Here is a 23,642-nt window from a genome sequence, read left to right as displayed (position 1 = left end):
GTTTCTTTGTGAGCACAAACTTACCTCCACCTGTCTTCCTCCTTCCCCAAGGTGTTTGGACTCAGGAACTGTATTTGAGCACAGTTTTATAGTATTTGTACTGTACCTGAGTATTTCAATTTTCTGCTACTTTATACTTCTGCTCCACGCAGAGGCAAATATTGTTCTTTTTACTCCTCAACATTTATCTGATAACTTCAGTTAGTTATTTGCAGATTATTAATACAAAATATAAATCAAATACAATGTTTTATTATGGATTAAGCTAGCCTGCAATATATAAAGATTACATTTAAGTGATAATTTCAAATAAATCATGATCATTGTAAATTAAGACTTTATTAACTATTATTATTATTATTATTATTATTATTATTATTAGTTATTACCCATTAGTACATAATGTAAATACAATTACCCCCAAATAAGCAAAATAAGAAAATAAGCAAACAGTATGAATAGCAATATATAGAGCAATATAATAAAGAAGCATCATAAAGAAGCAGAATATAATAACGACAAAGACTGAATGGCTTATTTTACATTAGTGACTGATGCAAGTATAGATATTGCAGAGTTTAACAATACTGATAATGCACCTGAGTGATTGATTGTAAGCAGTAAAGAATAAAAGCAGGATATCATAATAAACAGACAGGCTGAGTGGCAGAATTTACATTATTGCACATATTAGTGTCAATATTTTGCAGTTAGTATATACAGATACAGATAGATTACCTAAGTAAAATTTTGAATGCATGACTCAGACATGTAACAGAGTATTTGTACACTGTGGTACACTTTTACTTGTGTAAACATTTTTGAATACTTATTCTAACACTGTTTTGAACACCTCTCTTCCATCACTGTGGTGGACTGCATGATGGCGTAACTACTCCGTGCCGGTAGGTGGCGGTGGTGCACTGGGAAACAGGCGTCCATTAGTACAAGAAAAAGTGCTTGTTGCTAGCTTCAGCCTGGCAGGTGAGACAATTCATTATTTTATGGGTGTCTCTCTGTGTTTTTATCCTCAGAATATGCACTGTCCCTATCGTTATAGTTCACATGATGATAGCAGTGAATGTTAGTTTATTAAAGGTGTGTAATGGAGAGAGCGAAGAAGGCTCGTTTCTGAGTTAGCTAACGTTAGTAAGCTAACGTTAGTGTTAGCTAGCGTCTTGTTTGCATATTGCAATGTGAAGTTATTCACTGTCCGCTAAAGCACGATTCACTTCAATTCATCGTTTTCATCTGATCCAAATGTACCTCAGTATATTCACGTTAATTTAAGGATTTGTATTATATCAGGAGCTTTACTCTTTAGAGACAGATTTGTTGTAAAACGTGTAACGTGAAAATGAGCTAACGGTGTAATGTTTTGGTCTCTTTGCTCGTTGTTATGCTGTAATTAACATAATGTAAGTTATATATCTAGCGTTGATTTGTAATGATACAGACTCCTGAGGATAGCCGTTACCTGTTTTCTTACAACAAGCATTGCACCAAATCTTCAGGAATAACTTTTCATTAAACAGAGTAATTTACTGTGCTTTTTTGCTTAAGCTGTTGCCATTACAAATGGATCAGAAGATTCCTTATGATGACTACCAGCTCCCGGTGGTATTCCTGCCTTCTTATGAGAACCCACCAGCATGGATAGCTCCACAGGAGGTATGCTAAATATGAGAAGAACCAACTTGAGTTTAACTCCATAACTTTGACAGATTAAAAAAGGAGCACAGCATTAAACTGTCTTTTCCAAAGCTTTCAGCTGCATCTTCAGGTCTTCATCTGAGGGTAGAGATTTGTCAGTTGTCATGGAGATGGCACAGATGCCATCACGGCATGATAACAGGCGGTGATATCTGGGGGTGAGATCATGGGCCTTTCCCAAATCGGACCCTCCTTACTTCCACGCCGTCACAGTGTAACTGTGTTTGTAGTCTCCTTCACAGCTGAATTTTATTTTTTTAATTTAAACCATATTTAACCAGGTAAGTCCCGTTGAGATCAGCAATCTCTTTTACAAGGGAGACCTGGCCAAGACAGCAGCACACAAAAAGTCACAGCCAAACAACTGCACAGTAAAAACATAGAAGATATACAGTAACATGTAAAAATATTAAAACATCTACGCACAATGGCAAGACCCAACCGACTCATTCATCCTTGTACTCTTGAGAGCTTTAAAGTCTGGTAAAAAGACCAGTTCACCTAGTTTCAAATCTTTTTGAAGGTTGTTCCAAGCGACAGGAGCAGAGCATGTCCATGTACTAGGAACAGACAGCAAAACTAAATCTTGAGATCTCAGACTGTAGCTACAATCAGATCTCTGTTTAATCAAAGTGAAAATCTATTACGGAAGTTTACCCAGTTTGGCTTTACAACTGAACAAATATCAGTAACTGAGCCTATGAAAGGTCAAAGATAGCCAACCAGCCCTGGAATAAATCGTACAGTGATGAGTGAGGGCTTTACAATTTCTAACAAATCTCAGTGCGCTATGATATGCAGTATCTAATGTGCAAATAATGTGCAGATGCATTCATGTACGACAAATCACCATAATCCAGAACTGGATGAAATGTAGTTGCAACCAGTCTTTTTCTGCCCTCAGAGGAGAAACAGGACTTGTTTCTAAAATCCTAACTTCAGCCTCAGCATTTTAAGAAATACACTTCATTGAAGTGTTGAGTATAAATATAGCGGCAAGCTTTGGGACAAACTTCCCTCTCTGCAACCGAAAAAGGAACTGTTGAAACTTTCCATAATTATAGTGAAAAATGTAGCTTAAACCTGTTTGCTGTTCTCTGTGTATTTATGGCCCTGATATTTGATCTGTTTGAGCCACTATTGTTTATCTGAATGTTTGTTCATTATCCTCATGCCATTAGAAGAAATAACTTAAATAAAAAATATTGATAAATAAATAAGTAGATACAAATTTAGAAAAAAAATTTACAAATAAAACTTACCCCTGAGCTTCTTTGGTGGCATTTCTTTTCTTGTTTCTGTAAATAGCTTATCATTTCTAACTCTGTTATTTATAGGCTGCTTGTTTTTTGCAACAGTTCGTGTAACTAACAATATACAACACTTTACGTTAAAATGAAAGCGACCGTTTTCTAGAGACTAGAGAAGGTGATATTTTATCCTAAATACAGTGTGATCTTTAACATGTTAACGACTATAGGACAATATTGAATGTCGGTCTTAGTTAAAGGGGTTAACATTTGTAAAGGGTAGTTGTATGGAACTTTATTTGTACTGAGTGTCTCCCATGACAAACACAATTAGGCGTTACAAGTGGTCAGTAAGTCGGCATCGTTGCAGGGTCACTGCCACGCCCTACTAGTTGGTTTTGGATGGCACTTAATGTAGCATACCAATCACATGAATGTGGAAACAGAATCAAAGTGGGTAGGGAGAGGGTGTAGGGGGTGGTTTGGCAAAAGCCCCATAACCCCTGTCATTGTTTAAATTGAATGTCCTCCTTAATGTTTCTAATACGTGTTTTCACAAAGAGCTCATTTAGTCCAAATCCCATGTGTTTCTCTGGACAAGAAAATCAATCAGCACCAGAAACAAAACAGCAATTGGCTATCAGAGTAAAAATCGAGTCAAAGTCATTGACCAGGTTTCAGTTGACAGGCGAAGAAAGATCAAGAAGGCATTCAAATCTGAAACCAAAGGTGAACTGTGATGTGATGCAGTTGAAAGCTCAACAAAAAACACACAAGTCTGCCTTTTCTGCTGATTCACCGCGGTGGAAAGATACGAAACATTTGAATCCTCTAGTATGTGATGTCCCAGATTGCTGTTAGTAAGTCAAGATGTGTAAGAAGAATCAAGCTCACAGGGTCATAATGGAAACCATGCCACCATTCTGGTCATACATCGTCAGCTTTTCTTTTTCTTTGTACATTTTTAGCGAGTTCATCACCCTGACTACAACAATGAGCTCACCCAGTTCCTGCCTCGTACCATCGTATTGAAGAAACCTCCAGGAGCACAGCTGGGCTTCAATATCCGTGGAGGCAAGGCGTCACAGTTGGGAATCTTCATATCCAAGGTGTGTGTGTGTGTGTAGCCATGCTGACTCATTCAGCTTTTACCGGCATTTGAACTTGTTGTGCTGCTGACTGACTGTTTCCATATTGTGATTTCTGATCTCTGTGCGTGTGTGTGATGTGTTGTGTTGGCAGGTGGTCCCAGACTCAGATGCCCACAGAGCAGGGCTGCAAGAGGGAGACCAGGTTCTGTCTGTGAATGAGGTTGATTTCCAGGACATAGAGCACTCAAGAGTGAGTCAGAGCACAACTCTCATGCTGAGAGCCGCGAAGATTTTAATCATCGCATTATTCAGTACCTACAGTACGTCTTCACTGTAGTTGGAATATGTTGAAAAACATCTGTGTGAAATGGGCCTTTATTTTAGAACATGCCTGTTACATATTTTAATACTTACATTTTTACTGAATTATGCTCATTTTTATGTATATGGTGTCTTAATGAGATGAGCCCAATGTTGCAGTTTTTATAGGTGAACGCTGTTTTATTGTATTGCAGTAAGTTAATTTCTTCTTTTTCTTTAGGCTGTAGAGATTCTGAAGACGGCACGAGAAATATTGATGAGGGTTCGCTTCTTTCCTTACAGTAAGTCTGACGCTACAAAATCATATCCAGAGAATGACAACAATCTTTTAGTCATGTAACTAGAGTCCATACTCCAGATTTAATATCTGCTATACCATTTGCTTTACAGTGGAACTAGAAATGTTCATTCATGTAGTTAAAACATTTTTGGTCTTGCTTATTGTGAAGATATTTCTGGAGATTTCTGTATATAGAAATCAAAAATGTTACAGAGCAATTTTTTATTAATGTAGTATTTCTAATTTACTTTTAATTTTGGCACTGGAGGAAACAAATTTAGTTTATTTACACATACAAGTACAGAAAATACAGGAAAAGGAAATTAAAATTTAAAACATTGTGCAGGAGAGGTTAGAAGCCATAAATGTCTGATGAAGATACTTCCCCTGTAAAGATAAAAACGAAGATTGCATAATCGAACAAGAGTTCCAGACAGAATTGTTGAAGATGTACAGTTTAACAAAAAAAAGCCACAAACAATGAAGTGTTAAGAGTCTTTGTAAATTAGAGTCCTTCTCAGATGTTTTCTGAGTAACGAAATGAATCCTTGGAACACATGACATCTAACACATTACAGTGGAGAGGAATTAGGATGAAAGAAATTATTCATGATGGTAAAAACAAACAGAAAATACCTGTCAGATATTAACTGTAATAATACATTTGTAGTAATGGTGCTTAATGGCTTATCAATACCCACTGTCTGTGAATGCAATTTACATTCTTTTTATTTTAGCATTTAGCATTATTGATTGACTTGATTGACTACACAGTTTGTCTTTAATGGCCTAGTCAGTATCTTGTTACCATAAATAACAGATAAATTAATGTACAGGAACTGAGGTGTTTGAGGTGTATGTGTAAAATTAGCCTTTTGTGTTTCTGGACAGATTATGATTTAAAATGTAGCCCTGCTTTCTGGCTTTGTTTAAAAATGTCTACTGAGGCAAACAGACCTTTAACAGCATCAGAAAACATAGGTTGTCATGTGCTGCATTCACATAGATTCAAGCAGATGGAAGACAGCAAACCAGATCTTACCTTAGTGCAGTGGTTCCCAACTGGTCATTAGCTCAGTGTCCACACAGTTTGATATATTCAGTGTCATACCTGTGTTTGGCCATGTCATCGAGCTAGTTTGCTGTCTCTGATAAGCTGTCCGCTCTCTCACTCACTCTATAGCAGGAAACGGCACTTCAGTGTTAAAGCTCTGTGCCAGAAATTTACCACACTTCATTATAAAGTGTGTTTTTTACAAACTTGACACGTTTGCGAGTCACTTGCCGTCCATTTAGAATGGATCTGTGAGCTACTTTTGGACTGCAACCCATCAGTTGGGAGCCACTGCTTTAGTGGATAAGAGCAGGTGGTAAAATCAGGTGAGGCGGACAGAGAATACTGGTAACCCTAGAAGGCATTGAAGTCCAGAGTTAAAGTATTGTCATTTTTTGGCGTCCACTGTGACAGAATTTATAACCAGATTTTACTTATGTCCATCACACGAGGAGAAATATGGGTGATCTGGACAGTCACTGGACATTACTAGAAGAATTACATAAAATTGTAGACAAAAAAAAAAAAAGATTTCATTTAATATATTTTATTCCATTCTTTGTAAACAATACGACATCACCATCGCAACATATTGTCTTGTGTTTTGTTTTGCCGTCCTGCCATTCCGTTGGACTCTTAGTTTGTTTTTCCCGTGCCATCGAGAAGATGTTATTCGTCTGCCTGAATCCATGTGAATGCGTAAGGTAGATCGATTGGCAGAAATGTAACTTGATATTCATAATTATGTTTTCATTAGTGTATATTCACCAGAGGCCTGTAGTACGGAGCAGAATATGAAGTTAGCGAGGTAACTTCAGGGTTAACTCTGGGTAAGATAACCTGCTCTGGAGCAGAGTCTCATGTAAAAAAGGTTAGCCTATATGTTGTTTGAGGTCAGCAGAATCATTTCATTGTTCCAGGGCTCTATTTCCACTGGTTTTAAAACAGCTTCTAACAAACACAGAGATCATTAGCAACACTGAACACATTATTTTTGCAGGATTTCAACTTATGCAAAGTTTATTTTAGTCTGCAGTGATAGTGTTGCTGTTTTACATTCTTGATTCCATCTCTGCAACTTAAAATAATGAGACACCTGTGTGATGAGAACTTGAATAACGAAGATAATATTTTATTAGAAGAGTAATCCAGACACTTTTAATTGGATCCAGTTATTATGAATGCAAGTACATTTTCCATTATAACATTACAGAGTATCGTTTGCATCCCATGTCCCCTGTACATCCCTTGTCAGACACTTTCGTCATATGACGTCACTTTCTTTCGTCACTTTCATATCATATGATATGAAGCAGTGTACTTCATTCATGGTCCTGATGATGTTGCTCGTAATTAACACCCGCTTTCACATGAACGCGCTCGTGGCTGGATAGGAAACCCAGAGTTGACTGAACTAGTTGATAACCAGCTTTGTAGTACCAGTTATCCAGACGGCCAATGTGACGGGTTAGTCAAGGCAGATAATGAAAAGACATTCTGGGTAACATGAACTGGCATCATAGTACAGACCTCAGAAGCTAAGAGTTGTTGTGTTTTCTTTAGCCTTGAATGAGTCCTTCATATCTGTACATTGTGAGCCCACCAGATTTCGCTGCCTTGTTTCTACAGTAGCGGACAACCCAAACAATGACTCTGGAGAGGGCCTCTGTGGTTTTATGTTACCTGATGGCCTCTGCAAGTTCTCTACACACTTGGAAAGGGAGGGGTGAACCAAGGGGTGTTCAGTTGTTTGCAGTCTGCAACTTCACTGCTAGACGCCACTAAATCCTACATACCTTTAGATTCACTAAGTAAAGTAGAACCTAACTCACTTTGGGCATGATAGAGCATGCCTTTTATCATCCCCCAGTGTGCTCATACGTCATATGTGACATGCCTTATCAGAATGACAGTGAAAAATTAATGTGTGAAAAAGGCTTTTGTAAAGAACATATCTCATTCTGAGGGAACAAACCTCAAGAATTTGAAGCTTGTCAGCACCTCGCTGCCAGCATGCTACAGTACCCACATGCTGTCGCTGAGATAACTATCTGTCTGATCTCACTGCACGTCTTCAACAACAAAAAGACATGCTTTGGAGTGACAGAATTTAATCATACTGGTAGGAGGTCTGATAATTAAATTCCCTTTCAGTACTACAGTGTTGTTCTCTGTGTGTTCTTCTGTCAGATTACCAAAGACAGAAGGAGAGGACCGTACACTAGGTGGCAGCAGAGAGAGAAAGAGTTGGACAGCCGCGTCACTGCACGTCATTACCCTCCTCCTACAGACTCTGGCCTCCATTCTGTCTCAGCTTCAAGATGACTGATGCATGACTAACAGCCTGATTCAAAGTCCTCCATGTAAGGGCAACATATACTCTGTTATATACTCATCTCACCCAGATATCTGAGCGCTCCCTGGTCTACTGTGATACATGATTTCTACTCCATCAGGATGTGTTCACAGGAAGTGAAGGCAGTCATAGTACAAACAGGAGCTTAATATAGACATTTCACGTTACAAATTATGGAACTGTTGCATATTTTTCCAGTCAAGCTTTAACATTTACAGACCCAACGTAATCGTTTTATCTTCGCTTTCCCTCATGCCCTATAATTGGATGTTTCTACTAGACATATCGAGTACAGAGTAGCACTTGTGTCTACTGTACACATTTGCCTTGATGATACTGCTATAAAGTTAAGACACATACGCTGAGTTCTTAGTCAATTAGGTACGCCAAGCTAAAACTAATGCAATAAGTCAGCCGACAGTAAATCCTACAATCATGAAAAGGTATAATGTTTGATAGAATCATTTAAACTCAAGGTGTTTTCCTAAAACTTTCAGCAACATATCACTGTTTGTATGTTTCTTACATTGATTAACTGGCAACTGGGTGTATGTACATGTAACAAATGTACTTATGACTTGGACCTCAGTACACACTGACACACATGGTACACAGACAGCAGGGCCTCATGTATTGTAAGAGCAAATGATAGTGCAAGACTTCTGGTAAATATCACTGTTCTAAGAATCACTGTGAATAAACTGTACATCCAGTTTTTAAATATTTAACAAAAAAAGTTGTTTAGGGAATATCAAGTTGTGTAAATATATTTCAGTGACTGCTGTTATGGACCGAGCATGTGCGTGACATTCAGAGCATTAATATAGTAGCAAACCACTATTTACTATGTAAATATATAGTGAAGGTGCTGCTGAGCACTTGAGTCAGCACCTTCAAGTCTGCGGCCATGGTTGTCTGCCAGAAAACGGTGGATTGTCCCCTTCAGGTTGGGAGTGAGTTAAAGTATCTCGGGATCTTGTTCACGAGTGAGGGTAGAATGGAGCGTGAGATGGATCGGCAGTTTGTAATCTGAGCTTCTCGGTGGTTTTCGGTGGCTACACATATAGGTTTGACCCTGGTTAAAAATGTCAGCTCTGTCAGCACTGTTGCTGTTGTTAGCATCGTTAGCTGCTAGCCATCTGCTCAGACACCTCCATGTTGAGAACCGTGTCTAGACAACTCATACGCTCTGAATTTTGCATAGAGTCCCTTTAAATATTATCAATCATGTTCATGTTTCATACATTATAGGTTTTACATGACCTGCTTATGGGCTGAATGATATTTTATGTATGAATTGTATATTTGAGGGGCCAAACTGTTGACAAGTATAACTTCTAACATGCAGTTACAGTGCATGATAACAGCACATTACACACTGTTTATCTGTGTGCACTTGAGACCCTGATGTTGGCAGGATTTTATTCCAGCTCAAGACTGATAGGTAGTTTTATCATTTTTGCCTCTGTGGTTCAAGGCGTGCTAATCAGTAAAATCAGCTGATACAAGCTTTGGACAAAAAGTGAATCTGCACACTTTCAAACATTTATAGAAAACAATTGAATGCCTCTGGATGTTACTGTAGTATGCTCGTATAAAGCTTTTGTTTGTGTGCAAATCGCCGCCTGTTGCACCTGAACACTGTCTTATTCTTTTGTACACTAATAGTTTTCATACACATAACTTTTCCATCAGATGAACTTACTGATCTTCAAGTGTTTTTCAGAATTTCAATGAACATGACATTGACATGGTAAAAGAAATAAAAAAGTTTTAAACCCCAGTAACCTTTTGTCTTTGTACTTGAAGAGCCAGAACCATCTGGAAACGAACCAGTTTGCCCTGTTTTCACACTTGCTCGACTTTGTATGTTGGTTTCTCCTGAGACCGATTGTCATCTTGAAAGGAATGCAGTCAACGACAGGGATTACCAAAGCACATCAACCTTGTGAGGTTTATTTAAAAAGTCAAGACCATGAACATTGTCTACATGAAATATCTTATGAAGAAAAAACAAAATAGCTCAGCCTGCAGGGCTTCATTCCCAGGTCTTTTCTCCACACACCATGACTTCACCTGAGCTTGCAGAAACTTCAAATAAATAAATAAAACATTTCTGGTCGTTCTAATCCTTCAGGTAAAGAGATATTCAAATGACAAAACTTACTATGTACAGTTTACATGTAAATACAACCTCACTAGATTTTAATCCTCAGGGATCGACAGTTGATCTCCTCCTTGAGTGCCAATACAAGTTCAGGGTCTGTATAACTTATAATAAGAATTACATTGCTTAACCCTTTGATTGCACAACATCTGAATGAACACAACGAACCTTCAAACTGACTTCCTGTTTTACACAGAGAATACAAACAGCACAGTTGCTTACTAATCATGACTAACTTAAATTACCCAAGGATTAGAAGTAACATGAGTAAAAATCTTCACATTTAAATCCAAAAATTAGAAGCAAATATAGTGACTGAAGTTTTTTTCTTTGTACCATGCTAAAATTTGGGTTTCTGAAAAACAGATTCAAGGTTGACGCCCAGAACTGTTCACTGTAATAGATTTTATGGTATCCCAGGATGTTTTATCTGAAACTAGCCATATTATAATGTGATTTAACAAAATAAAACATTACTTTTTATCTGACATTCAACAAAGAAAAGAATAATTTCACTTCATTCTACTTTTAACTATTCACAGTCACTTGTAAAGGCAAAGTAGACAACCGTGCTCCATTTCTTCATTTAAAATGTGCGTATGTTACATAGCTGCAACTAAAACAACATCGTGACGGAGGGCCCATCGTAAATGTAGTACTGTAACTGTGACACATTTAAACCTGACACCTCCAAGCCTGTACTTGGACAACAAAAAGGGGCAACACTTAGTTAGGATAGTCTGCCTACATAAGGTATATAGAGTATTGGTAACATTTCGACAGTTTTTTAGGTTGAGATTTGATTGAACCGTTTCATCTTATTCTGTAGACGTTTAATAGATTGTCTATAGAATGGGCCTGCGCCACTGGAATGGCAAGGGCCGGGAAAACTGTTTAAACGGAGTGTAATCTGTCAGCCAGTGGCCGCCACCATGTAAGTGTCACCAGGCAGGACAAACAACGCTAGCGCACAAGACGTGCTAGCTTTCATAGTTGCCAAATAATTGCCTGCATGGACAGCGATGTTCACAATATGAATTTAAGTAAGACACAACATTCATCAGTTCTTTGTCTTATCAATCTAGCTTGACTTGTTGTGCTTGTTTGGTCCATGTGGTCATGGTGACTTAAACGCTGCTCTTGCTGCTGCAATTTAGCAGCATGTATGGCGTATCTGCCGGCTACGATAACTATCGCGTGCAGACTGCCTACTTGGCACACTGTAGGCGCATGCCAGCTTGGCAATGATGCGGCCCCGGTTTATGAACATACCTACATGTTCTCATAATAATATAGTTGAACTTAAACTAGTCACTCGACCTATGCAGCATAGATTTCATGACTAGTTCAAATCCCATTAAATTATTTGAGAATATGTCATGAATTGTTCCAAATACTGTTAGATATTCCATAAACTATCTGTCGGTGGACTAGCCGAATAAGTCTTCCCAAAAAACGTTTTAAAAGCCTGGTGGCAAACACTGGAGAGATGTTTAGCTTAGTTCAACATGGACTGAGGTGAAGGGCAACTTGATCTGTGCTCATTTCCGTCTGCAAAGACAGCTGTAAACACTTCATGCTCTTGCTCATCCCAAAAGGCACTGATTTGGAAAACTGGATAAATATTCAAGAGCATCAGAGCGACATCACAGAGAGTCAGAGTTTAAGTCTTATTGAATGTGTGAGTATATACAGTCTCCTGATCTCTCTGCCGCACTCAATCACTCGGATAAGATTTAACTGCTGTCCTCGCCGTCCTGCTGAACTTCCACCTTTGAGCTCTCATCCAAATTTTCAAGCGAGTCGCCTCTCTGTATCGACAGTTCAGCGGGGTCCATCATGGGCAATGTGTTCTGCTCCGGGTACAGCCAGGGCTTCAGTTCAGGAGAGTTCTTCTCTTTCCACTCTGGGTAGTTCTGTCCTGCCTTGTGTACACACTTCATCACCTGGAAGGAGCGGTTCAAGAGAGGAAACCATTATCAAAGGGCTGCAGTCCGACACATACCGCACCTTCATTCTCAGTCAACAAAGCTGGAGATAAAGCTGGTCACAAAATACTACGCAACAGGTTATGTCGCAGGCAGTTACACAAGTCTCACTATTTACAGCTCTGACAAAGTCTGCGATTACGTGTTAAATGTAACACACAAAAAGATTAAAATTAATAGTAAAGTCATATTTAACCCTTTGAAACCTGGAGCGACATCACTTTTCATTAGCTGCTTTTAGATGCCTTTTGCAGGTATTTAAACCTTTGAAGCCTGAGCGAAGTGGTGCATTTTTTTTTCAAAAACATTTGGAAAAGGCAATAAGCAACTTGGGGAAAAAAAAGGTCTCACAAATTGCAAAATAAATAAATAAAATATTAATTTTCAAAAAAATAATGATAAAATCAAACTAGGGAAAACTATTTGACATGATTACTGTACTTGCATGATTAATTATTTTTAAAATTATGTCACAGAATTATTACAATTTTTGAGCACTCTTTCTAGGTTATTTACTAATTTATTGTTTTTAATTTTCTCTTTTTACCAGTTTCTTGCTAATTTTGTTTTTTTTTTCTCTCTTTCATTGCTCATTGCCTTCTTCCCATATTTTTTTTTAAAAGAAATCAGACCAATTTGTTCAGGTTTCAAAGGGTTAAGCCGTTAACAAAGACTAAGTTAAAAAGGCACATAAATTCTTGACTTCCACCGATGTCAAACAAAACTAATACTGAACATAAGTTTGCTTCATCAAACCAAACTGCAGCTTCAACTGAATTAGGCAATGACTTTGTAAGGCCTTTTTTACTCCCAACCAAAAGGTCAAACAATAAAGGACCCCTCCTCTCTTAAATATGACACAGTTCACTTATATAACAGTGTTTTATCTGCCGTCAGTAATTCTGTAGTTTAGAGGTGAAAAGATTTGCCGGCTAACTGATTAGTCAATCAGCAGAAAATTCAATGGGCAACTATATTAAAATCAATCTACAGGGTTTGATGCGCAAAAATGCTAAAATAAAAAGGGTTTAGCCCTGCAGCTGTAAAGGTATGGTGGTTTTCTTAGCGTTCTGTGACAGTAAACTGAATATCTGGAGGTTTTGAACTGTTGGTCGGACAAAACAAGGAACTGGAAGACATCACCTTGGTCTCAGCACTTTATAGACCAAAATAATCAAGAAAATAATCACCACATTAATCCACACTGATTTGTCATTAGTTGCAGCCCTGCTCCAGTCACTCAAATTAAAGCAAGCAAGCCTCAAAATGATTTAAGGTGATCTACAATTAGGGATTAAATTATTTTCCATTCCCAGTTTGAACGTTCACCAATAAACCAGCCCTGAGATGTGTTATATTGCCTTATGAAGATTTTAATTTAAAGATTCACTGTCACGTGGAGCCCCCAAAGTCCCATAACGTGGTATTTTTTTCACCTTGTGAGCACAAGATAATGTATGCACGCAAGATAATGGGCTAACTAAAGCACAGATAACAAACTTGTTCCCTTACGACAGTGACTCTCAGATGGTGTGCCGCGGTACACTGGTGTGCAGTGATGCAAATCCAGGTGTGCCGTCGGATTGGTTATAACCACACACTATTATAGCAATGTTCAACTGAGCCTGTACAAAAAGTTATGAATTCATTTTTAATTGACTATCAATATGTTGTGTGCACTCATTTCCTAATAAAGAGGCAAACTCTAGTTTAAAAAGTTAAAATGAATTCTTGAATCATTTTGTATAAATATTTCATGAGTAATATTTGGCTGTCAATTCTTGTTTGATATTAGTAAATAAAACTTTTGGGCTCCGTACTGTTAGTAGGTAATGAAGGTCAATGTTGTGGTTTAGTTTAAAAGGCACAAGCCTGAATGGCGGCTTCTCACTCACACACGTTGCTCTAAATAGTTTCAGTCAGCGGAGCATATGAAACCTGGGGAACAAGTTCTGCCGAGAGAGAGCGACAACTCAGGCTGAGATACTCCTTTGTCAGCAAACTCACCAGGACAGGCCCTTAAATTGGGTTTCTATGGTTACCATTGTCCTTTAAGACACATGAAACCCTCACTCCATTATGCGTGCACACACCTATTACACGCTTTTTAATTGCCTGCCTGACACACGCCCTCGTGTATTTTTAACCTTATCACCTTGTTGACTACAAGTAAACACAACCTTTACTGAAAAGAGTTTGCGCCATGTAACGATACGTACCTTTGGAGCGAGGAGTTGGGAAGCGTAGTTCACTGCCCACTTTGGAAGAGAACCTGGAGCAAAGACATGAATGTTAGAGCTCCAAAAATGTTCAGCAGGAACTCTCAGTTTGGAAAATATAGTGTTGGTCTTACCTTTGGGGTCAGCTTGTGAAAGGTATGTGAAGGTGCAGCTGTTTGGTCCGATGGGCTTGATTAAATAGCCAGTGAGGATGGAGACGGCCCGCACAATTTTGCTGCGAGGAGGGTATTTCTGGAGTGGAATAAAAACAGTTTGGAGAGCAATGAGAAAAACAAAATTTACCCGAAAAACACGGACACGTCATGCAATTTGGTTAAAACTACGGCTGCAACTAAGAGTTACTTTCATTGTTGATTATTTGCTTGTTTAATTGAGTAGAAATGTAGAAATGTCATGTTCAAAGACAGTGGGAGTGTGTGGAGGAGGTGTCGTCGTCGTACCGAGTGTTTGACTGAGAAGTTAATGATGATGTACTCGTCCTCGTTCACCTGCCACGAACGCAGAGTCACCACATCTCTGTTGGTTATAGGCTTTGGAGAAATCCCTGCAGAAAAAAACAGAACCCATAAACACCTGGTTATTTTGGGTTTCTTCATTGTGCACAACCTTACACTCAACAAGTGCTCCTTTGTTATGACAATAAATACAGTGGTGGAACGGGAGAGCGCTCAGTCTTCATTCCCGAGGGCTTCAGTGGCGCACAAACGTGTCGAGAAAAGAAAGAGATTCTAATGTATTAGACAGGGAAGTTAAAGGAGACGGCATCATATACAAGAAGAAAAGCAAATTTAGTTTGAGTGTGTAACAAGAGTCAGAAGAGTTTGCTGATGGGAAAATAATTGTTTTACAATGGCTCAAATTAAGTGCATTTTACTCTGTCATTTGCAAAGAATTTGCCCCACCTTTTATCAACATTATGCTAAAGAACTAGGTCACAACATAAAATCAAAAAAATCAGCGCTGACTTTAATGCTGTACTTCCTTGAAACAGCACTACTCTTCCATATAAACAGTATAAAACAGTGCTGGGCCGAGCACATTTGGTACAAACATGAACAAGAGACAAACGGCGCTGCTGCGCTCTGATGGAGATTCACTCATACCTCTGTCTATAAAGTTCTTAAACAATGGCAGATGAAGCTAGAACTGGCATTGGGTTATGACAATTTGCTGTTTTGCATTTTTGTAAAAGGCATTTTCCGTACATGATATTATTTATTAATTTATCTTTTGGTGTTTCCTATTGCTACGTTGGGTAGAATGTTGACTTGTCTATGTACTATGGTGTGCGTTGTATTTCTGTGGCTGCAGTATGGGTGTAGGGCACAAGACACATTTCCCAATCTGTGGGGCAGTAAAGTTAAAGTTAATCTTGAATAATAATCTTTTTTGTACTGCACCCTGGATGGCCGTTTTTTCTTCCTCTAATGTTCTCCACATACACTCCACTTCACAATACCCATAAATGCAGGAGTATCACTAGGATCAATATCATTAGTAGGATCATTTTTCCCCCCATTCTATTTTCACAAAAAAGGGGGGAAAAGGGCCAGTAGGAGGTTTGCCACTGGTATAAAAGGTAATCTCTTAGGAGGAAATTGTTGTGGATTGCTTATTTTATCAACTGATTCCAGAAGATTCATGCCACCTATTTTAATCTTGTCTCCACTCCTGTATTTTTTGGCAAGATATCGGTTCTGTTATTTCCTCGTATATTGATTTTGAATTTTCCCTTTCTTATAAAAATGCAATCTACCAAAACAAATTAATACTATGTCACCAATTTGATTCAGTTACTTGCAAAAATCTGTTTTAACGTTTCAAAAAATGTATTTTAAATACCCAAAGTAGTAATACCACAAAGTAAAACTACTGTTACAAGTTAAATCTCTGCATCCAAAATCTTACTCAAGTACCAAAAGATCAGCATCAAAATATATGTGAAGTACTAAAAGTTAAAGTGCTCAATATGCAGAACGGTCCATTCATTTTGTCAACTGACTCCAGAATATTTATGCCATCTATTTTCATCGATACTCCTGTATTTTGATTTTGAATTTTCCCTTTCTTGTGAAAACGTATTGTTAGGTGTTTTTACTCACCCCTTATTAACATTTATTTAACTCTATTACTTGCAAAATCTCATGTATATATAAAATTTTCCAATCGTAAAACCTTTTTATTTCTGAAATTGAACTTAAAACAGTAGATTAAGTCAATTCAATACTCTAAAAATAAGAACATGTGCACCTTGTGTAACATTTAATGAGCTGATGTAAGATTTGTTTTAGTCCCCTGGCATATGTTAACGTGTATTATTTTTATGCTGTTTATCCACAAAATATATTTCAAATAATATTTAAATAAGAACCAAACTCTTAATCTGCATTCCTGGTGTGTAACAGGTGAAACTGAGTCAGGTGGAGGTTTCAGGTGAGACACAGACACACAGGTAAATGTGGTAAGGTTGAACAGTGCTCACATGCATAGTAGCCCACATCAGCGTTAGCAGAGAGCCGGGCAATGTCATAACTCTCCAACATGGCGGGGTCCCACTTCTTACGGTACTGGCCGTCGTGAAGGACGTCGTACATGGTGGCGGCTGAGACATCTTTGATGGTCATCTTACACTGCAACACATGAGTGTGATGTCAGGTTCACAGCCCAGAGACACTGAGGTCCTAACAGAGAGAAGTTAATGTGTACTTACCCTGATCTTGTGCACTTTAGGGACGTTGTTGTCTTTATTTTTAGGAGACACCTCGACCCACACCTGTATCCCGTGCTTATCATACTTGTTGGCCCAGTTCTCTGATGATAAACACTGCTTCCTGAAGTCAGCAAAAACCGCCTCGTCGGGTAAAATAGACATCTTTGAATAGCTTTAAAAACTTTCTTCTTAATAAAAAACTTCCCGTAAATAAATCTGACAGTCACCTGCTCAGTCCTCCTCAGGGGTGTGTGTGTGTGTGTGTGTGTGTGAAGAGATTTAAGTCCTCTGTGGCTCTTTGCCTCTGGCGACACGAATATATGCGAGCCGATCACCAATCAAGTCGAGCAGGATTTTTTTGTGTTGAATTCCTCAGCCATGCCTTCCAACACCTCTCCCACTGACGTCACGGCACTTCCGGAATCCAGGTGTGTTACGCAGGTAGCGCGTTTAAAAGAACAGTTCGCCCCGTTCTCTCAGAAACAAAGAAAGACTCAACCCAGTTTCAGAGTACTTGTTTTAAAACTATCCCATAGCTACTGTACTTCTGAACTGATACCGAGTGAATTCATAAAAGGAGCAGTGTTGTGGTGTTTTATTGTCACAGAGTGTGAAAGACACAAACAAGGCTACATATAGTAAGTAGGCTGAGGACTGTGGGCAGCTCAGGGGAGTGGGTGGGTGAGAATTGCTCAGGGTTGATAAATGCGGTGATCATCACGATTATAAATGTACAACAATAAAAGTGTTACATAAAAAATAATAATTCAAGCTTGGATTTATCATCATGATTGGGTCTACAGGTGGTTCTTACATCTGTTAGTGAAATATTTCTAAATGAATTAAAAAATGTATTTTAAATAACCAGTGGTGGAAGAAGTACTCAGATCTTTTACTTCAGTAAAAGTCAGTTCAAAGTACCAAAGAATCAGCATTGAAATATTTTTTAAGTAGGGGAGGCCGGGTTGGTTGTCACACTTTTTACTCTTGTGTGAATTGCCAAAACATCTTTCAGTAATGATTCCTACATTAAATAAAAGCTTAAAGTCTTGGCTTGAAATGGGTATCACTTTTATTTTTACAACTTGTTGTAAGAAAAAGAAATTAATCATCAAAGACACTATGACAACCAACCCCATCACGAGGATGTCCATATCAGTGGGGTTTCATGGGGAAAATGATTTAAGATATGTAAGTTTTTAGGTTTTTAAAACAGAAACACCATCAATGCCTCTTGTTTAAACCATGAATTTGAATCAGGTGATTGTTTGTACCGTCTTTAATGAGAAGAAACATGAAGGAATTTACAGGTCTGAAACAAATCTAGCCTTTATTGAAGCCATCGTATCATATCAATTCATTATGAATATAACATTAAATGAAACAGTGAGATTGTAACAGATAAATCTTCATCACCATGTGACCAGAAACTTTTGTTAAAATGTCAAACAGCCGAGGTTGAAGTATGTAACTGTTTAGATACAACATTGTTTCCTAATGAGTAACAAAAGCAACATTGTGTGTGTGTGTGTGTGTGTGTGTGTGTGCGTGTGATCAATAACACCCGAGAACCTATGGACTACAAGATCTTTGCCACGCTGACTGTCTTCCTGAACTGTCACACAACTATGACAACCATCCCCAGCTGACCTCTTGACACCTCAACATTTTAAGCTAGCTGCCACATGGCTTTAGCTCGCTAGCTAAAAGCTGACTCAAATCAATGCTATTATCTTTGACTTTTTAGTAAGTGTTTGATTTTTTTCATAACTAATAACCTACAAGCTTTTAATACAAAAACAACGCAAACACGAAAAATTACTCTGACCCATGACCATTACAAAATATCTCCTCACCTCAGTGATAAAGCTATGTATTATTTTAATGTTGTAGCTAGTAAAGACAGCACTCATTTTAATTACTTTATTCAGTTCAATTCAATTCAATTTAATTTGTCTCAAAGGAAACTCTTGTGCTAGATAATGCTTCAGTTACAGTAACACAAAATACAGTAACATCACTCAACGTTCACAAACAAATAACAACTAGTGGGTTCCCCAGGTCAAGGTCACACACTCTGCCCAGGTTTAGAAACAATAGAGTATTAAATATCATGTAAAATATTCAAAATATACAAGATGTTACATGTTAAATGAGCAAAAGCAACATTATACTGATACTGATAATCAACATTATATTGTGTATGATACAACAATGACAAGTAGTATTGCACATGATGTTGAGAAAATATTGCACGAGATATTGAAAAGTAGTTGTTACAGCCATTTTGAGCAAGTCCTAGTTTCCTATTATTTTTTGAGTCACTTAACGCGCCACTTGATCTGGCATCTCAGGAACCTTTAATTAACGACAGGTGTGATGAAGTGAGTGTGGAGCATGGAAGGCACCACAGGGTTACAGTCCTTAACCGCTGTGTTTTTGGTTAATCTTAGTTTTTATTGTTTGATAAAGTCGTTTTTACCCCATTGATTTGAACTTTGTTTTTTGGAAAGGCCTGTTTATTTCTGGGAATGCCACAGCGTCATCATGCAACTCTCCCTACATCCTGCAAATCAGTCAACTCTAAAACCAACTGTAGCACCTGGATCATCAAGCAGTGAGTAAAACTAAACCATAGACAGTGAGTTCATCATATCTCCCGTTATGGCGTCTGTGGGCGGCTATCTTTTTTTTAACTTATTTTGAAGAAGCAATAGTAGTAATGTACATCATGTAAAAGTTGTAGTGCACCTAATGTATAGGTGAATTTTGTTGTCAGTGTCCTTTGTTTCAGCTCTCCTCCCTATAAAAGGGGGAGGAGTTACCCTAAAACTTCAATTAAAAGCCGAGTCCCAATTAGATGTCCCTTTACTAGCATGGTGTGGCTGCACATGTTGACAAATAAAGGCCCATCTAAATTGGAGGCTTGAGGCCTGTACTCCAGCTTCCTCCCACAGTCCAAAGACATGCAGATTAGGTTAACTGGTATCCATATGTGTGAATGTAAGTGTGAATGGTTGTCTGTCTCTATGTGTCAGCCCCGTGATAGTCTGGTCACCTGTCCAGGGTGTACCCCGCCTTTCACCCAGTATCAGCTGGGATAGGCTCCAGCCCCCCATGACCCCCAAGACGAGAAGCAGAAAATGAATGAATGAATATTTCCCATCTTAACTAAGCAACAGTGTTGTGTAAAAGGAATTAAAGGTCTGCCCCTAATATAAGCCTGTTGAGTTCAGTGATTTAAGCAAATAACAGCCTGGGCTACTGATTAAAGTTTTACAGTACACAGTTTGATGGCCACAGGTAGAAAAGATCACCTGTGGCTTTCTCTGGTGCTCCTCGGTGGTCTCAGTCTGCTGCTGAATGTGCTCTGATATGACTCAAGAGTGGCGTGCAAGGGGTGAGAGGCGTTGTCCAGAATACTGAGTAGTCTTCTCAGCATCCTCCTCTCTGACACCTCCACTACAGACTCCATTTTTTAGTCCAGTCCAGCTTATTGTCTGTGTGAACACCCAGATATATACCTCTATATAGCTTATTGCTGGGCAGCTTAACCTATAATTAGACATTATAATTGAGTACTTGATTATATTTTGTATTAATTAAATTCTTTAAAGTAACCAAAGCTTTAAGATAAATGAGCTAAAAGTACAATAATATATCCAACATGTAGTGAAGTTTAAGTGTTAAGTAGTATAAATTGGAAATACTCATGTAAAGTACAAGTACCTCATGATTGTACTACTTGAGCAAATGTACTTAGTTACTTTCCACCACTATATAAGACATGGCTATAAAGGAAACCAGGCCATGCTGGTATAAACAGGCCTATGTGGGTCAAAATTGTCAACAAAATTTCTGAAACACCTCAGTTTCTGAAATTCAGTTTGAAAACACATGCTTTCTGTAGTTTTTAGGCAAAGACGAATATCGAGAAAGTCCTAAGTGCGTGTGTGTGATGCAATCTCATGTTCATTCTTGGCCACACCTTTCTGTCATGACATTGCATGCCTGTGATGAGCAGTTTCAGTGTACTTAGCGACCTGTGACACACACATTTCTCAGATATGCCTGAGGGGCTGTATGGTATCGCCTATAGACATGTGTGTGTACAATATGTACAGTCTTTATTATGAATTTTTTGGATCCCTTGTAGCTCATTGGCTAATCTTCCACATTAAAACATCTCCGCGTACAATTCTTAAACAGTTCCACACATGACTGTTCACACACATATGTCATATACAGGCACACATGACAACCTACATACTGAAAAACTTTAAATAAAAGCCTATTCCCAGTTAAACGCCCAGTCCCTTTCACTAGCTGGGCGTGGCCACACATTTTGACACATAAAAGCCTGTCTCAATCAGACGCCTGGTCTGGTTGCCATGTAGTTCATTTTTATAAAACCTCTTTAGATGTATTTAACTGTCTTGTTTGCTACCCGCTGAAGCTAACATTAGTTAGCTGCTAAGACTGCGCAAACAAATATATATATATATATATATATATATATATATATATATATATCCTCCTGAGACCCTGTGTCCTCATATGAGTACAACCACATTTTGGGTTTACTTTGGGTGTACATCATTCTCCATTACTTAGACCTGTTGTCCTCGTTCGTGGAAACTTTTTTGTCCCATCTAGTGGCAGTAAGACCACAATACATTAACCCATGTAAAAACAAAATGGCAGCCTTCTCTGCCAGGTCAATCTGCAGCCGATCCCGACACAAAAGTTGTGATCACACCTGATCACATTTAATGGTTGAAACTTGTTTATTTATAATGAATAATGTTTGTAGCTTGATATGGAATACAAATGTGACTAATTTTAGCAACAGTAACAAACTAAGATGCTGTTAATTAGGACATACTCGTTTGAGGACGAGTATGAATTAATTATCATTCACAATGTTTAATTTTTACGCTCATCAGGTCCTTCTGATCCCAAATAGCTAGGAGAAATTAAAAATGCATTCCAAACAAAATTTCAGGTCTCAGGAGGACATGTTTAAACTTTTGTCAATATGGAGATCCTACACGTATCGTTAGCTCGGTAAGATTCTTTATAATGTAATAGTTGAGTTATTTTACTGAAACCGTGAGCACCAAAGAATAATTCACTCAGATTTACCAGAGACATGCAAATAAAGTGGTGAATCTTTCATAATTGATATATCCTAAACCAAGATGTTAAAAAAGTTGACATTCATACTGGTTTAAATAAACAATTTGATATTGATAAATATAGATATTGCATTTCCCATCTTTGCTGAGCAACACTTGTGTGAGGAAGTAATTTAAAGCCTTTCTCATATAGACGTCTGTCCCATATATTAGCCTGTTTAGTTCAGTGATTTAAGCAAATAGTCTTTCCTTATAATGGCACTTAGACTGCATATATGCTCATGACCATCGACATGTGCTCACATAGATTAATACTGTACAAAATCTACCCACCATGCAAAACAATAGTGCAATAACCACATTTTATAATCTTGTAATTAATAATCCAACTGTTGGAATAATCTTGACTGAGTTATTGTTATGACTACCACAGACAGTTGATAGACTTATTGTGTGTATGAGTGTATGTACTTGCAGTGTGTTTATGTGTATATGTTGGTGAAGGAGTATGTATCTGCCTATGTGTTATTAGTGTCACTTTTGTTTTGTATTTTTGGCACCTTGAAAAGTACCTTGTGCTTTTAGCATGAAAAGTGCTCTACAAATAGTTAATTAACAGTTCTTACATGAAAAACCTGTAGTCCCATTTCACTTTTTATTTTTGATAAAACAGTGATTTACACCTCTGTTACTTGTGTTAACTTCATGTCACATACCAATGACAGTTTGTCTTAATACTGTGTACAGAACATAAATGTGTAATGATCCATAGCATCTGAAATACTAGAATGATGAATGTGCCTGAAACCCACCATTCCCAGCAGCAGTGCTTCATAAAGAAAGGGATCACACCTGTTAAATTTTGGTGAAATATCTTTATTTTATTCCATGTGATAGGCCTACACTTGTGTTTCATTAACTCTCCTTTTTATACATCAGATAGTAATAGTACATTATTCACACAAACGTTGCTAAACACGAGTAGACAGCATATTTCAAATGGACAGACACAATTCAGAAGAGCACAAAGCTGAGTATTTAGTCAGTGACAAGTAATAGAAGAGCTGCTCATGTTAAAATGGTCGTTTGATGTAATTAAATACTTACATTTTTAAATCCATTTTAAAACGTTGACATTTCAAAACAAGCTACAGCAAAATGACCAGTGTCTTTTGTTGTGCTATGGCTAGTTAGTTGGTTTGTGTTACACTGTGTGTGTGAGAGTGTGTGTGTGTGTATGTGTGTGTGAAGACGGTGCAGCCTTAACCTGTGACTGTAAACCAAGCTACTGACTACGCACACTGCAAAAAAGTATTTTCTAGCAGTGCGACAGG

The 23,642-nt window shown here is 38.0% G+C and overlaps 2 protein-coding genes across 2 annotated transcripts; one reads left to right on the top strand and one right to left on the bottom strand.

Moving 5' to 3' along the window:
• Positions 1-895: 895 nt before the first annotated feature.
• pdzd11 (PDZ domain containing 11) lies at positions 896-8,567 on the top strand. Its single transcript, XM_049586751.1, has 6 exons — positions 896-984; positions 1,564-1,671; positions 3,932-4,072; positions 4,206-4,304; positions 4,596-4,656; positions 7,900-8,567. Exons 2-6 carry the CDS (start codon positions 1,579-1,581, stop codon positions 7,932-7,934), a joined length of 429 nt encoding a protein of 142 aa, XP_049442708.1. The 5' UTR covers positions 896-984; positions 1,564-1,578; the 3' UTR covers positions 7,935-8,567.
• Positions 8,568-9,992: 1,425 nt separating this feature from the next.
• Positions 9,993-17,557, bottom strand: stard14 (START domain containing 14). Its single transcript, XM_049586746.1, has 6 exons — positions 17,171-17,557; positions 16,943-17,090; positions 14,901-15,004; positions 14,574-14,691; positions 14,440-14,492; positions 9,993-12,178 (listed from the first exon to the last, which is right to left on the bottom strand). The coding sequence occupies exons 1-6, from the start codon at positions 17,330-17,332 to the stop codon at positions 11,969-11,971; spliced, it is 795 nt and encodes a 264-aa protein (XP_049442703.1). The 5' UTR covers positions 17,333-17,557; the 3' UTR covers positions 9,993-11,968.
• Between the last annotated feature and the right edge of the window lie 6,085 nt (positions 17,558-23,642).

The sequence above is a fragment of the Epinephelus fuscoguttatus genome, linkage group LG9 (assembly GCF_011397635.1).
Source record: "Epinephelus fuscoguttatus linkage group LG9, E.fuscoguttatus.final_Chr_v1".
NCBI lineage: Eukaryota > Metazoa > Chordata > Actinopteri > Perciformes > Serranidae > Epinephelus > Epinephelus fuscoguttatus.
This window is presented reverse-complemented; position numbering and strand designations above follow the sequence as displayed.